The sequence below is a fragment of the Capricornis sumatraensis genome, chromosome 4 (genome assembly GCF_032405125.1).
Source record: "Capricornis sumatraensis isolate serow.1 chromosome 4, serow.2, whole genome shotgun sequence".
Taxonomy (NCBI): Eukaryota; Metazoa; Chordata; class Mammalia; order Artiodactyla; family Bovidae; genus Capricornis; species Capricornis sumatraensis.
This window is the reverse complement of record NC_091072.1, coordinates 92,046,819-92,063,553: the sequence shown is the minus strand read 5'-3', so window position 1 is coordinate 92,063,553 and position 16,735 is coordinate 92,046,819. Positions and strand designations below refer to the sequence as shown.

General features: G+C 37.2%; 1 protein-coding gene across 2 annotated transcripts; it reads right to left on the bottom strand.

The window, feature by feature from the left end:
- Window positions 1-584: 584 nt before the first annotated feature.
- On the bottom strand, window positions 585-16,494 carry TMBIM4 (transmembrane BAX inhibitor motif containing 4). 2 transcript variants are annotated; one of them, XM_068970355.1, is made up of 7 exons: window positions 16,322-16,494; window positions 10,366-10,435; window positions 9,292-9,397; window positions 7,120-7,153; window positions 5,117-5,234; window positions 2,838-2,883; window positions 585-2,325 (listed from the first exon to the last, which is right to left on the bottom strand). In XM_068970355.1, the coding sequence occupies exons 1-7, from the start codon at window positions 16,365-16,367 to the stop codon at window positions 2,119-2,121; spliced, it is 627 nt and encodes a 208-aa protein (XP_068826456.1). In that variant the 5' UTR covers window positions 16,368-16,494; the 3' UTR covers window positions 585-2,118. The 2 variants fall into 2 exon arrangements, with proteins under 2 accessions (XP_068826456.1, XP_068826455.1); XM_068970354.1 differs by having other exon boundaries at window positions 10,366-10,474; window positions 16,326-16,494.
- Window positions 16,495-16,735: the final 241 nt, after the last annotated feature.

The window sequence follows — 16,735 nt, the reverse complement described above, 5'->3', positions numbered from 1 at the left end:
ACTGAACTGAACTGATGGTTGTTTTTACAAAATATAACTACACCAGTTGTTAAAACTGTTATTCCTGAGCCAAACAATGATTTGCTGGGTAAAAAGAAAAAAGATGACCTTGTTACAGAGTGAAGAAAATGGTATTGTTACAGAGTGAAGTCAGTCAGAAAAACAAGTATCATATTTTAATACATATATATGCAATCTATATGGTATTGGTACTGCTGAACCTATCAGCAGGGCAGGAATAAAGATGCACACGTAGAGAATGCACTTGTGGAAACAATGGGGAAAGAGAGGGTGGGATGAATTGAGAGTAGTGCTGACATACACACTCCCATGTGTAAAAGAGATAGCTAGTAGGAAGCTGCTGTGTAACACGGGGAGCTCAGCTCAGTGCTCTGTGATGACCTACAGGGGTGGGAGGGAGGCTCAAGAGGGAGGGGAGATATATATATATATATAGTTATAGAAACCAACACAACATTGTAAAACAATTATCCTCCAATTAAAAATAAAAACAGACAACAACAACAAAAAATAAAAACGGTATTATTTTACATTTTTAAAATGTCTTTATCTGCATTTGCTTATTTATTATCTTTAGTCACAATTCAGTACATTCTCCCTTTGGACCGACAATAACAATAATAACAGCAGCTGACATTAATAAACACTTAGTTTATATGACATACTCATCTCACTTAATCCTTACAACAATCAATTAAGAAGGTGATGTTTTTCCTATTATAAAGATGAGGTAAAGACCTAAGGTAGGAAGGATAAGTAATGTGCCAAAGGTCAAATCACCAGTTGATTACACAGTAAGAATTTCAATCTAGATTCTCTTACCTACGATGCTATGTTAACTTGAGTATAGCATTATGCAACTGGATATTCAATAATTAATTGATAGTGATGGGAGTCAAATTTACATCTAAAACTCAGCAAAGGCTGTATCCATATACTACTAGTTTACTTCAGTTTAGTAGCTGAGAAACAATGCTTAGTGAGTGTTACAGGCTGAGTTGTACCCGCTGAAAATTCAGATAATAAAGTCTGTCTTAATCTATTTGGGCAGCCAAAACAAAACACTATAGAGGCTGGGTGGTTTATAAACAACAAAAATTTACTTCTCACAGTTCTAAAGGCTGGGAAGTCCAAGATCAAGGTGCAGGCATATTCAGTGTCTAGTTTAAAGGTCCTCTTCCTGGTTCATAGACTGTCTTTTCATCATTAGCTCATGTAGCAGAAAGGGTGAGGGGTGTCTGTGGGCTCTCTTATAAAAAGAGCACTAATCCCACTTGTGAGAACTCCATCCTCATGACCTAAGCACATCCCAAAAGCCCTACCTCCTCACAGCATCCCAGGGGGCATTACGTTTCAACAAATTTTTTAGTGAATGCAAACATTTACAACCAGTGCAAAGTCCCAATTCCTGGTACCTCAGAATGTGACTGTATTTGGAGACAGAATCTTTATTGAGGTCATTAAAGTAAAATGAAGTCATTAGGGTGAGCCCTAGTCCAATATGACTGGTATCCTTACAAGAAGAGGAAATCTGAATACAGACAAGTACAGAGAGAAGTCCATGTAAAGACACATGGAGATGACCATCATTCAGGCAAGAGAGAGACCTCAGAAGAAATCAACCCTACCTTGACCTCACACTTCCAACCTCCAAAACTTTAGAAAATAAATTTCTGTTTAATCCATGCAATCGGTGGTACTTTGTTATGAATGAATAGCAAATGAATGCTGTCAGGAATTTGCTAAAGTTATATTGGTCACTGGTATACTGCTATAATTTTTAAATGAAACCTGTACTTTAAAAACTAAGAACATTAACTTTTATGTCAAAATACCTGACTTAAGCACACTTTTAATTTTTAATGCATCATACTGTAATGAAATGTAATTAACATTTTAATATAATTTTATTGTAATACTGAATAATTCCCTATAATTTATCTTTCATACTTTTTCCTTTCTAAATAAGATTAAAATCTAGTCAAAGGAGATTTATACTTTATAATACACAGCATACAAATAAGATCTTGAAAGTATTTAACAATTATATCTCAAACTTTATTACTTAATGAATCAGTTTCTATATACTGCTTTCAATCACTTTTTATTAACTGCTTCCAAAACCCGTAACAGGTGCAAGAAGAGATTGATGATATCCAAGTAGAGGTTGATGGCAGCTAATACATACTCTTCAGGTGACAGCCTGTGCATCAGTGAGTGTGTGTCATAGATGATGAATCCGCAGAAAAGAAGGGCTCCCCCAGCAGCCAAGACCAACTCCACTGTCTCACTGTAAAAAAACAACTAAAGGCAAGAGATTACTGTAATAGTTTTGTATTTAAAGAACAGCATTAAGAATACTTAAGTTACTTATACTCTACATACATACTTAATAATTCTGTACAACTTTGAATACAAATGTTAAAAGTAGAAAAAGGCAGGGCAGGTCCACTTGTGTTGGATGAATGGGTGAAGGGAGGAACCAATGAATATCCTCCTTTCTGTTAAATTACCCACCTGACTTTGAACAGTACCATTCCAAACATAAATTATTTAAAATCTATTTCTTACTCAGAATTACATGTGCCACCTGAAGATTAGCAATTGCAAGTGAGGACCTCTTTCTATTTCATTTAACTCATTTGTTCATCTTTCTTTCAACCAATACATAAGACCTTGATTTTTAAAATATCATTTAAAAATCATTCTACATACAAATGTTCCAGATAATTATAACCAAGTGTCCTACCATAACATGTCTCTTATAGCTTTTTGAGATTATTTATATTTCAAGTTACCATTCTAAAACAACTTACCCTCAAGATTCCTGACAAACACAAAATCCACAAACCAGCAAACAATCTATAAAAACAAAAATTTTAATAATTTAGAATATTGTTCCTAACCAAAAACCTTTGTAAACTCATTTAGCATTTTCTGAATAAATAAATCCATCCTGATATTTGGTAAAAAATCACTGAAATGTAAGAATTCCTAAATGTACAATGAATATTATAGAATACCCAGAAATGGAAAGAACAGCTATCTATTCAACATTTGCTTTTATGGTGTATGAAACTAATTAAGAGTATGATTTTCAAAGTTTTCAATTGGAATATAAAGAAAATATTGACATAATCAAAATATCATTAGAAATATCATTTAATTCAGAGAGCTATAAAACTTCTTAAAAATATATAAATTTACCAATGAAGTGTAATTGCATCTTTAACCAAATAACAAATTATTCTGTGAACACGCATATCCATTAGAGTTCCCAATGTACAGTTTTATTCTGATGTATTAGAGAACTTAATTTATGCAAATAAATTTGCCACTGCTATAATTTTATGAGTTATCAGTCATTATATATAAAATAAAATTATATATTATATATGTAAGATATAATTATATGACAAGGACATCTAGGAAGTCAGTCCTATTATCTTATGAGACTTGGAAGCCTGAATATACATCTGCTGCCTCAGGCCACAAGAAGTACACTGAACAAATTTATGCTCTCTCCTTAAATAAAAATGAGACAAATATACCAAACAACAGTTTTCAAACAACAAGCAGCACAGGACAATGACTCCTGAGATAAGGGAAACAAAGAAGGTGAGCTCTACAAATGACCCAGCTAGAGTTCCCAGGCAACAGTGCAGGGACAGGAATCCATATGCAGCTTTGTGGTTTCCTTCAGTTGAAGAGACGAGAATTCAGAGGTGAGAGAAGCTAAAGTGGTAGACTCTGAAGGTCCAAGTTCTAGAGAAAAAAAGAGTTATACAAAGAGTTCTGGTGGCATGCAGAGGGTTCTCCTCCAGTCTTTAGCTGAATACTTATCAATGCATATTTGTGAGGAAGTACCAAAGTCTGGAGAAAGAACCACCAGAGAGAACCAGGCAGAAAAATCCTCAGACACACTAAAGCCAGGAATAGTTTTGATTCACACCAGCCAGAGTGGAAAGACCTGAGACATGGGGCTTTGAGTAATCCTCAGAAGGATACTATCTCAAGAATGGGGCCAAATTAGCCCTAAACTAAAAGCTGTTCTGAATCCAGCTAACAGAGCTTAAAAACAAACCTCAAAAGATTCAGACAATTTCCAAAGAACTTAATTGGTTCCTAGAAGAACAGAACCTAACACATATGCAAAACAGGAAGCAAAAAAAAAATTTATATATATATATATATGTGTGTGTGTATATATATATATATATAGCTTCTCCTTAAATTAAACTCCATTCTAATACAACTGTTTATGCATCTTGCACAATTGTCAGTATTGGCTGACCAAGTAATATTTTATCCCAGTACACACTTCTGATAATCTGGTTGTTGTTCAATTGCTAAGTCATGTCCAACTCCTTGTGACCCCATAGACTGCAGCACACCAGACCTCCCAGTCCCTTCACTATCTCCACTATCTGGAGTACCAGGAAAAAAGAGGGAGGAAAGAAAGTTTTACAAGACTAGACTGCTTGTTAATTTTTAATGCTTTAACAGGAAAAAAGAACAGAAAATGTTTGGGTGATTATATGCCAAAAGAAAGCCATTGTGAGCTTAGGAAAGATTCTATGCATTCTTACCAAGGTGAGGGCAACACAGTACCATTATCCTAATATAAAAAGGGTCATTCCTTATATTAGTTTGAAGAAGGATACAGGTCAAACAGGATACAGGATCAAAAAGATTTAAAGTTCATGCAGGCTTCTCTAGCACCTGGGTCACAATTACCTTGCTTTTGCCACAAAGATGTGGATGGTAACATTTCTAACAGTTAATGTTAAGATCTAAATAATTCAGGTAAATTTCATACCATTTATAAAGCATGCAAGCCTATAGCCTCTCTAGAAAGCTTAAATTTCAGGGCATTCACTTCCCTTTCAATATAGAGGCAAAGCAAAAAACTCAAAGCTACTTTCCATCTCCTATCATGTATGCTTCAGGAGAGTAAGGCCCTAGTGCCCAAAGGGAGGACTTCTCATTACCTCCATTTTTAAAGTATCCAAAGCTAACAGTATAGCACCTCTCTCAAAACTAGGTAGTATTAAAGATACCTATCTATCATAGCCATGATAAATATATCACTTACCCTGCTCCAAATTTGCTGAAATCTCTCTTAGACTGTAAAGTATATACAGTCAAACCAAGAAATACTGCACAAGTCAGTATGAAAGCTTGCAGGACAACATACACATCATAGAAGGTAACTGTAAAATTACAAAACACTGATTAAAAATACATATAAACAATATAAAAGCTTTTCTGTCATATAATAGAAATGCCTTATTTTGTCCTATACTACTTGCCAATAAAAACAATTATGAAAAGATTCCTTATTCAGTCTTCAACTCTTGTACGGTAAAACCACACCCATAGTGCAGTAAGCAGGCTCCAAAATATACAACATAAGGAGATCACATCATTATGAAGTTAAAGAAATGGCTAGAAGACAATACACAGCTAGCTGGTTTAGGAGTTTCGGGAATATGGTGAAATGATTTTCACCCATTTCTATCCCAGCTACAGTTTATCACCATTTGTGGTGACTGTCAACTATGGCTTAAACAATCAATAGTGATGGTTCTGGGTCCTGTGGCTGGTTGGGAAATCCTAGGCAAGAAAAATATTGAGGCTGTCTGGGGCTGTCTGCCATTCACCAGCACTGTAGGGAATAGAAACCAACCACAAATTGCTTTATATCCAAGTCTGCATTATCCTGGAGTACATTATTGGGGTTTACTGGATACATATCGAATTTACTTCAGAAATTTTAGAATGACCATCTAGACTGACTATAGCTATTGTAATAAAACTGCTCAACATTTTACAGAATACTGAATTATAACCTCTTTAAAGGTAATTGAGTGTTTTGAACTTAAATCCATTTAAGTAATTTTTAATTTGAGGGGGATAAATTATCGAAGTTCCTTCTGTTCCTAAGTAGTTAGACTTTTATTTATCCCATACAGGGTTAAGAAGATGAATGCAGAAAAGATAAAACATGAAATCACTTTTCCTGCTTCTCAGAAATTTCAGTGTAAGTTCGGGTGGATTCTATCTCTCTCCAACATCCTTTACAAATGGTGGGTGCCAGAGAGGACAGAGATAGACTTAATAACATAGTAGTAAGTAATAGATAATAACACTAATAATAAGTAAGTATTAATAATACTTCTTTTCCATGTTGAGAAATTTCAACCCTATTTAGTTTGGTGGTGGTTATTTATTTATATTCTGATTCTTTCATAAAAAGAAGAGATGAATTACCAAAAAACATATAGACAAAACAAAACCTAGCATGAAAAAGTTAAAAACAGTAATGACAAACTAAGAAGAGATAAATACATTAACAATAAGGACCACAATTTACTGCTATTGACAGTAACAGTAAATTCTGATCTTTTTTGGTACCCCAGATAAATAATTTTGAAACAATCAGAATTTTTATTGTTAATCACAAAATTTTTTACTTGAGATATTATTATATAAGGTACATCAAATAATTATAACAGATACTTCCTTTTAAATATTATATATATTTAACACAAAATACTAAAGAGAAATGACTATATGAGGATGTAATAAGGTACAGTTAAGTGCAGGCAATTTGAGATAATGAGCTCTTGTGATGAAAGAGCAGGGTTCCAAACATATTAGTTCTTTTAAGATCCCTTTAAACAAGGAAAAAGATTAGCTATAGTTGCCTTTTTTTATGTTTGGCTGCGCTATGCAGCATGTGAGATTTTTAGTTCCCTGACCAGGGATTGAACCCATATCCTCTGCAGTGGAAGGGCAGAGTGATTAACCACTGGATTGCCAGGGAAGTATCTGATGTTGTCTTGTTGGATAAACAAAATGAATATTGTTCTCTGTTCCTATTGTTTTCCTAATTCTTTTCAACTTCCTCTAAACTCAGCTAAACTATAAAAACATTTACTTTTTGCTTATATTTTAGGAATTCTTCATTCTATTCCACATTTTTTAATATGACATTACATAATGTTAAGCTTTAGCCTCAAACACTTTTTTACCCAAAAGATTTATCCACTTTAAAAAGTTACTGTAATATACAGAAACACTATTATGGCTTACCAATGAAGGCCACAGTCAGAGATTCCAACAGTGTCTAAGAAAAAGAGACTGAAATTACACAGATGCATGTAAAATTTATACTGTTAAGTACATGTTCTGATTTCCAGGAATTCAAGGTGATTTCATAACCATGATCTCATTTTAGCTTCAGAGCAGCCTTTTGAAGTACATGGGACATATAATAAGCCCACCATAATAAAAATGAAACCTCAATGTATTAAATGAAAATATTTAGATTCTTTTCTTTTTTTGACTGTGCTGCACAGTTTGTGGTATCTTAGTTCCCCAACCATAGGACAACAGGGTATTTCCATGAGAACAGATTCCAATTGTGATACCATTACTCCTTAAACTCAACTAGATTTTTCATATCTCTAACAGGGAGATTCTAGAAGTAATATAGAAAATTCTATTTTTCTCACTCTTTATAATGTAAATAAAGTTGAAACTGCAAATTACGTGCATATTTAAAAAACCTCACTACCTCACACAAAAAAACATGGAAAGAATATAATATTTAGACAGTACTTTGGAGTGGCAGGACTGGTCTCCTTTAGGATGGACTGGCTGGATCTCCTTACAGTCCAAGGGACTCTCAAGAGTCTTCTCCAACACCACAGTTCAAAAGCTTCAATTCTTCGGCGCTCAGCTTTCTTCACAGTCCAACCTCACATCCATACATGACCACTGGAAAAACCATAGCCTTGACTAGACGGACTTTAGTCGGCAAAGTAATGTCTCTGCTTTTCAATATGCTGTCTATGTTGGTCCTAACTTTCCTTCTAAGGAGTAAGCATCTTTTAATTTCATGGCCGCAATCACCATCTGCAGTGATTTTGGAGCCCAAAAAGATAGTCTGCCACTGTTTCCTCTGTTTCCCCATCTATTTCCCATGAAGTGATGGGACCAGATGCCATGATCTTAGTTTTCGGAATGTTGAGCTTTAAGCCAACTTTTTCACTCTCCACTTTCACTTTCATCAAGAGGCTTTTTAGTTCCTCTTCACTTTCTGTCATAAGGGTGGTGTCATCTGCACATCTGAGGTTATTGATATTTCTCCTGGCAATCTTGATTCCAGCTTGTGCTTCCTCCAGCCCAGTGTTTCTCATGATGTACTGTGCATATAAGTTAAATAAGCAGGGTGACAAGATACAGCCTTGACGTACTCCTTTTCCTATTTGGAACCAGTCTGTCGTTCCATGTCCAGTTCTACCAGTCCTGGGTGTTCACTGGAAGGACTGATGCTGAGGCTGAAACTCCAATGCTTTAGCCACCTCATGCGAAGAGTTGACTCATTGGAAAAGACCCTGATGTTGGGAAGAATTGGGGGCAGGAGGAGAAGGGGACGACAGAGGATGAGATGGCTGGACGGCATCACCAACTCGACATTGAGTTTGGTTGAACTCCGGGAGTTGGTGATGGACAGGGAGGCCTGGCATGCTGCGATTCATGGAATCGCAAAGAGTTGGACATGACTGAGTGACGGAACTAAACTTGGTGTGGCAGAGTCTTGAAACTGTCTCCCAATATTCTTTTTTTCTTTCTTGGTAATAGAATTTTGCCTAAACATATACCCATTCAGATTAAGCATTACGTTTTCAGCTTCCCTTGCAGCTAGATCTGCAAGAATCTAGATCTAAAAGCTAGAATATAGTGTGACTATATTCTAGTCAATAGAATATGAATAGAGAGAATATAACTCTGAGAAGCAAAGAGGTTCGCTCTCTCCTTTCTCTTTTCATTTTTTAAATAGATAGAATGCAGGTATGGTAGTAAGCTATCTTATTCAATGCAACTTTAGAAATGTCTGAACTATAGCAGTGTCTGGGCCCCTACAACTTCACTAAACAGTCATTCAGATTTTCATATGAAAGAGACATAAGCTGTCTTGTTTAAGCCATGTCAAAAGTAGCTGAACTCATATCCTAAATAAGAGTTAGGGATACTGAGCTTCATCCTCAAGCTTCTTTCCCCTTAATTACATCTTTGTTTTATTTGCTTACTCTAGTTAGATATTATCTGATAGACAATTATCATAAAGATAATGCCTTGATTTTTTAAAAAACTCATTAATTTGGTTCTGCTATTGTTACATATATATATATGCATTCAAATAAATAAATTTAAAATTCAGGAATAAATGTTAAGGGAACACATTGTCAAAGTACTTACAAATCCAAAAAGCAGGTATAGGTTAAGGGGATGCTTATGTCTGTTTACAGTCAAGGCTAAAATCAAACCCAAGGATCCAAGGGTCAACACCAAAATTAAGGCAGGACTGAAAGACAAAGAATTAAAAGCATTCTCAACTTAAAAAATACCATAAATAACATCCAATTTAATAATAAAATTTCTCTATGTGTTCATGAAAGTATAGGAAAAAAAAATTTGGAAGGACCTAAACCAACTGACCAAAGAAATTATTTTTCCATGGGGAAAATTTGAGGACTGTGAGATGGGAAGGAGCAGGAAGACAAAGAATCTTTCCCACAATGAATGTGGAAAATGTAACCTTTTTACTTCATGAATTTCTATTATATTGAATAATTTTTTCAATTAGCATACTGCCTTTTTTAAAAACTAAAACTCAAAAAAGAAAAACTATTAAATAATAAGCAAATTTTATACCTAACTACTTTTTTAGGGCATTTACTATATAGCTGTAACTTACAGAATTTACTCCAAATAGCAAACTAATAGTTCAAGATTCCCCTTTTGTAAAGGGAAGATAGAAATTATCTACTTCTAAGAAAATATTCATTCTTTACTTTCCCTTTTCTTTAATATAAAGTCTGTATTACTCTTACCCATGGAAATAATTATTTTGGAGGTCAAACCTTAAACAAATTGGGGAAGAACCATATGGAACTCCTCTGAAAGGTTTTCAGTGAAATTTTCCTAGCTGTGAACTAACACTAAGGTAAATTTAACTTTTCAAGCACTGTCTTGGGCTTTGGGGACAGGGCATAAGTCTAATAAAGATACACACAAAAAATTACATTCAATAAAAATTCTTAATGGAAATGAGGGGTTAACTCTATGAAACCAAGCTAAAAAGGTTAGTGGTAAATATCATATTGTAGATTATTTTTCTTGTAAAAATTTATTTACAGGAGTTAATTAATCTTTTTTACATTCTAACCTCAAAAGTTAATAGAAAAAAAAAAACACTATCTTTGCTCATCTTATACCCTTTGAGTCACATGCAGTGGCTGAAAATGATTCAGAATCAGGTCATTACCTTACCTTTCATGCACAAATGTCCGTATAGAATCAAAGTATAAAAAAATCGCCGATGTCACAGTAGTTAAGAGAACTTGCAGAGAAAGGATGCTGTAGACTTTTCTTAGAAAGGCTGAAAGAGGAAAAAGTTACACATGACTACTTTCTTAAGCATTTATCAGAGTATAGCAAGATCAGGTTTCTTCTTAGACACATTAAATTACTATGTAAGTTCTTTCTTAATCTTAATCCAAATATCACAACTGTAACTAAAACTTTAAAAAGAAAAAATAAAAAATTTTGTTAACTATACTCCAGGAAGCATGAGCTTAAAAAAATTAAGTTAATGGGCCAGAATACAAACGTTTCCATCAAAATAAAACGAAACCATCAAATCCATATTTGTGCAACATACAACAAAGCAAAGGATTAAAACCAGAACATGTTTTAAATAATGAAGCTATCTTGAAAGTGAAAAGCAGGAATAAAAAGCATATGGTTAGATATAAAATTTAAAAAGAAATTTTAATTTCCAAGCTGTGCAAATGTTTCCCTAAAATGAAACTTCTCCATAAAAGGCAAATAATATATAAACTTACTTTCAATCACCTATTTTTATTCCTCACTTCTAGTACCTTTGCCTCTAGTTTCTATATAAGAAATTCTTACTTTCAAAATACTTTATTACCAACATCCATAAATCAACTCCAAAGCGCAATGATCTAAAAATATTTATAGAAGTCTTCTGATACATAGAAGACTTCCCAGGTGGCGCTAGTGGTAAAGGACACACCTGCTAATGCAGGAGATTAAGAGACATGGGTTCGATCCCTGAGTCAGGAATCTCCTGCAGAAGGGCATGACAACCCACTCCAGTATTCTTGCCTGCAGAATGCCAGACAGAGGAGGCTGGTGGGCTACAGTCCATAGGGTCACAAAGAGTTTCTCATATTCCTGAAGGACCCTAAACAGACTTCTAAGCACTTTATTTTATAGTGATGTCTACTTGTCCTTCACTATTAGACTATGAAGACTCAAGAGCTCCCTAATAATAGGATAATAATATTCATTTTAAGCTTCCCATTTTAGGACACAACTCAGCATGAGTCCCTAGCACTCTGTCAGGGGATGGCACAGAATATTGTTTAATCGCTAACTCTGGTACAACTCTCTGTGACCCTGTTGACTACAGCCTGCCAGGCCCCTCTGTCTGTGGGATTTTACAAACAAGAATACTGGAGTGGGTTGCCATTTCCCTCTCCAGGGGATTGTCCCAACCCAGGGATCAAACTCACATCTCATACATCTCCTGCATTGGCAGGCAGATTCTTTACCTCTGAGCCATCTGGGAAGCCCTCGGCACAGAATAAATACTCGTTAAATTTTATTTGCTTTTAAATAAACTTATATTGAACTAATGAAAAGTAAATTTTGCCAGTCAGAGAAAAGGTGTTATTCTGACACAATAATGGAGCCACATAATTTCCATAGAGCACTGTTCTTAGGCAACACCACCACTGTGGAATGATTTTTACCCAACAAAAGATGTGATACTGTCTCTTGACTCTCATGACAATATGCAGGCAATAAATGTTCTCTTTGAAAAAAATTCCTACTAAAGACCCCATTCCTCAAGGAATGATGAAGTGCTTTGATGGCATATCTGCCAAATATCAAGTAGTAAAATAATATTTTGTAAGAATAAGAGAATGTTCATAAATACTAAAGATTTAATCCTTAAAGGCCCTCCCATTACATCTTTTTTAAAATATAAGATTATCTGTTTATTTTTTGGTTGTGCTGGGTGTACAGTGCTGCAAGGGCTTTTCTCTATTTGCAGTGAGTGGGGGCTACTCTCTAGTTGCATGGGCTTCTCACTGTGGTGGCCACTCTCTAGGGCACACGGGCTTCAGGACCTGTGGCTCCTGGGCTCTAGGGCACAGGCTCAAGAGTTGTGGTGCAGAGGCTTTAGTTGCTCCTCGGCATGTGGGATCTTCCAGGATCAGGATCAAACTGGTGTCCTCTGCATTTCAACATGGACTTTCAACCACTGGATGCCCAGGGAAGTCCTCTATACTCTTTAAAAATAGAACTTAAATCAAATCCTACAAAAAGTAACATTTGACACCCATTTTGAATAACTAATATAAAAAGTGGCAAAAGATATACATACACACCCACAGAAAAAAATAAAAGATCTGATAAGAAAACAAGTCAAACTGCAATCTTTCAGTTGTTGTTGTTTTGGGGTTTTTTTTTTTTTTGAGTCCTATTTCTGCCTTTCTACTTTTCTGCTTTCTACTTCTACTTCTCCCCTTTCTACTCAAACTTGACAGGCTGAAACATGAACTTTTCATTTCTCCCCAATCTGTAACCAGCACCAACCTCCCCCAAGCCAAAAATGTAGGAGTCACCTGATTCCCCTCTCTTTTCCCAATCCATCAACAACTACTGTACCTTCTACTTGCAGAGTCATCCAGCTCTTTGGTCTCCTTTGCTACACTTCCAGTCAGTCTTATGATCTACCACCTGCACTGTTACAGTAGCCTTCTAATTGGTCTGCATGCTTTCACTGGTCCCACCTATAGTCCCACAGCTGTTGACAGTTATCTTTTTGTAAAGTCATCCATACCATGTGACTCCCTGCTTAAATACTTTTAATGGTTTCCCTTCTGCTTACAATACATTTTTGAAGTTTTTATGGGGCCTACAGGCCCTACATGACATGTGCATGCGTGCTCAGTCATGTCCACCTCTTTGTGACCCCATAGACTGCAGCCCACCAGGCTCCTCTGTCCGTGGGCTTTCTCAGAAAAGAATTCTGGAGTGGGTTGCCGTTTCCTTCTTCAGAGGACCTTTTGGACCCAGGGCTTGAACCTGTACCTCCTGTATCTCCTGCACTGGCAGATAGATTCTTTACCACTGAGCCAACTGGGAAGCCCGTGATTATCATAACTAGGTCATAAAAGACACGGTAGCTTCCTTAATGATGTTTCCAGGGTTGCATGCTCTTGAGAAGTCAGCTACCATGCCATGATGCTCAAGCAGCCAATGGAGAAGGTCACATGGCAAGGAATTAACACCTTGTATCAATATCCGCATGAGTGGGGTTTCCAGGAAGCAGATCTTCAACCCTGTCAAGTCTTCAGCTGACTGCAATCCCAGCCCACACCTTGAGTGGACTCTCCTATGACACCCTGAGCCAGAACCACTTAGCTACACCTCTCCCAGATTTCTGATTCTCAGAAACTGTGTGAATAACTGTTGTTTTAAGCTTCTAAAATTTGGAATAATTTTTAATAAAGCAATAGATAATGAATACAACCTAGCTAGCTCCTTCTCAACAACAGAACTGCCATCTCCTTTAAAAGTTCTTTCCTTGACCATTCCTTAACTAAAATAGCTACTAAGCTACTATTCTAGGCTCTAGTGTCTATTTCATCACTATTTCTTTTCTTCAGAGACTTTAACACTGCTAGTAGTCTATTTATTTGCTTAACTCTTTAGGGTCTATCTCCCTTACCACTCCACACAAATAATAAATTTAGAGGACTCAAATATTATCTGATTACTGCTATATCCTTAATATCAGCAGGGAGCCCAATAAAGTTGTATAAACAAAAGAAAAATGTTCACCTTCACTAACCTGGGTAAAAAAATGTAGATTAAAACAAGATTACATTTTTTAGCCACAACAAGAGGCAGTAAACTATGGCTAAGGGCCAAACCCAGCACATCACCTGATTTTATAAGTAAAGTTTTCCTGGGCACAGTCACAGCCATTTCTGTGTCCTCTATAGCTTCTTTTCTTGCCTGGATAACTCCACGGACAGAGGGGCCTGGCAAGCTACAATCCATGGGGCTGCAAAGAGTCAGACACAACTGACTGACTAATTGTAATTGTATAGCTTCTTTTGCATGACAATAGCAGAATTTTGTAACTGTGCCACAGAGTCCTTTATTATGACTCCACAAAGCTGAAAATATTTACTATCTGGCTCTTTGGAGAAAGTGTTTGCTAATCCCTGATCTACCATATTGCCAGATACTAAGAAGTTTGATGATCTCAGTGCTGGTGAGAGTGCAGTAAAAGGTACCCTCATGTACTGTTTGCTGGAGAGTCAACAGGTGCAGTCTCTTTGGGTAGCTGACGACATCAAATTTTAAATGCACATATTCTTTGGACCTATAATTTCACTGCTAAAAATTTATAGAACAATAATAGGAGAAATTCACAACCATATGGAAGAATGGCCCCTAAAGCTCTATTTGAAGGAGTAAAAAGAATGAAAAGTAATCTAAATACCCATCAAGAAAGGATGATTAAATAAATTATGGAACGTACATATTATAGATGATCACCACAGTTAAAAATAGTATGATAAAGCTATAAATATATGTACTGCTATTTTTCAATGATACATTAAGTAAAAATGCAAAGTTGCAGAAATGTAAAATAATCATAACATTGTGCTTCTGAGTATAAAACAGTATGTCTTAGTGTTTCAAAAATACAAATACAGTAGACTGCTAAAACAGACTAGTTTAACAGACTATGTATATTAAATCTGTAACAACTAATTATATAAACTAACTTAATGGTACTATAAAAGTACTCAAGGTAGAGACTGTACTCAGCTTTCATTCTCACATCATTTTTCTGTAGCTTCATAATTTGTTGTTTTCTACCAATAAGCCTTGGCTATTTAAATATATAATATTCCAAAAGTATTTTCCAGAAGACGTACGTATTACATTTTCAAAACAACCCCATTTTCCTTCATATAAAAGCACTGAGGAAATAAGTTTTGGAAGTCACAGTTGCTCCCCTTAAGACACTGGTTAGATCAGCAGGTTAATTTGCTTAAAAAATAGAGGTGGGGCATTTCTGTTTACCTTTCAATTCGTAAAAATTTTTGAGACCAGATACCATTTTAAACTATAGATGCAGTCAGCTTAGTCACAGGTCCAATGACCATGACGCAGGGTTCCTTCCTGGTAATTTCTTGATAGGTGTGTGTGTCTTTTGTTCTACTGAGATCACACTGGGTGAATTCCTGGATGGGAGCTGTTACCAAGAAAGGAGCCATGATTATAATTTTCTAGGCTACAGTCCATGGGGTCGCAAAAACTCGGACAGGACTGAGCGACTTCACTTTCACTTTCCTTTCAAATATATATCTAAAGCTGAGAATTCTCAGCCCCACACCCTATTCTCCTGAGAAGAAAGAAGGGCTGAAAATGGAGGTAATGATCAATCACGCCTTCATGAGGAAGCCACCATTAAACCCCAGGAGTACGGGGTATGCAGGGCTTCCAGATGGGCGAACACAGCCTCATACCAGGACACAGAAACTGCAAAGACAGACGAGGACATAGAACCAGCCCTTATATCAAAAACATAGCCTGCAATGCAGGAGACCTCGGTTCGATCCCTGGGTCAGGAAGATCCCCTAGAGAAGGAAATGGCAATCCTCTCCAGTACTCTTGCCTGGAAAATCCCCATGGTCAGAGAAGCCTGGTAGACTACAGTCCATGGGATCACAGAGTCGGACAAGACTGAGAGACTTCACTTTCATTTTCCTTTCAGATATACATCACAATGATCATATAATAAACTTACTTTCACGAAAAAAAAATAACCCAAGTTTCTCTTAACTGAAAGATGCCAAATTCAAGCTAGTGAGGTTTTCAACCCCTTCTCCACTGAAGACGATAAAATGGACTCAGTTTCAGGTCTCTGGGCGTACCGCTGGGGAACCACCTCGCCTCTGCCTCTGAGCCCATGCGGAGGGAGAAAGCTTTTCTTCCCAGCCAGGGGGCCGGAAGGAGGAGGGAAGGCTGCCCTCTGAACCCAAGAGACCGGCGGTATCCCCAGGGCCTGGTCGCGGAGAATGCTCGCCTCAGAAGCCGAAAACCAGCCCCAGAGGCCGGCGACGCCGCGGGACCGCCAAGGGCGGGCCGGGAGGGACCCGGCGACGTACCCATTCGGATGTGCACGCTGGCGGAGGCCACGCAGCTGCCATAGTTGAAGTCGTCCTCGATGGAGGAGCAGGGGTAGCGGGGGTCAAGGTCCGCCATGTCCGCACAGCAACCCCCCCAGGCCCCCCGCGGAGCTAAGTTAACGACGCCACCACAACGGCCTCCAGGCCACTTCCTGAGGAAGCGATCCAGCCCCAACTAGCCGAGCGGCCGCGCCCGAGCCAAGCCCCAACCAATCGATGAGGTCGCCTCGAACGTTGTTAGTTCAGTTCCCTTCAGTTGCTCAGTCCTCTCCGACTGTTTGCGACCCCATGGACTGCAGCACGCCAGGTCTCCCTGTCCATCACCAACTCCCGGAGTTTACCCAAACCCATGTCCATTGAGTCGGTGATGCCAAACGTTTCATCCTCTG

Excerpts from the sequence above, each read along its gene's own strand:
- TMBIM4 (XM_068970354.1), bottom strand. The coding sequence starts at position 16,422 with ATGGCGGACCTTGACCCCCGCTACCCCTGCTCCTCCATCGAGGACGAC. Across the intron at positions 10,475-16,325 it reads CAGCGTGCACATCCGAATGG|CCTTTCTAAGAAAAGTCTAC; the intron begins GTACGTCGCCGG and ends TTCCTCTTTCAG. Across the intron at positions 5,235-7,119 it reads TCTGACTGTGGCCTTCATTG|TTACCTTCTATGATGTGTAT; the intron begins GTAAGCCATAAT and ends GTAATTTTACAG.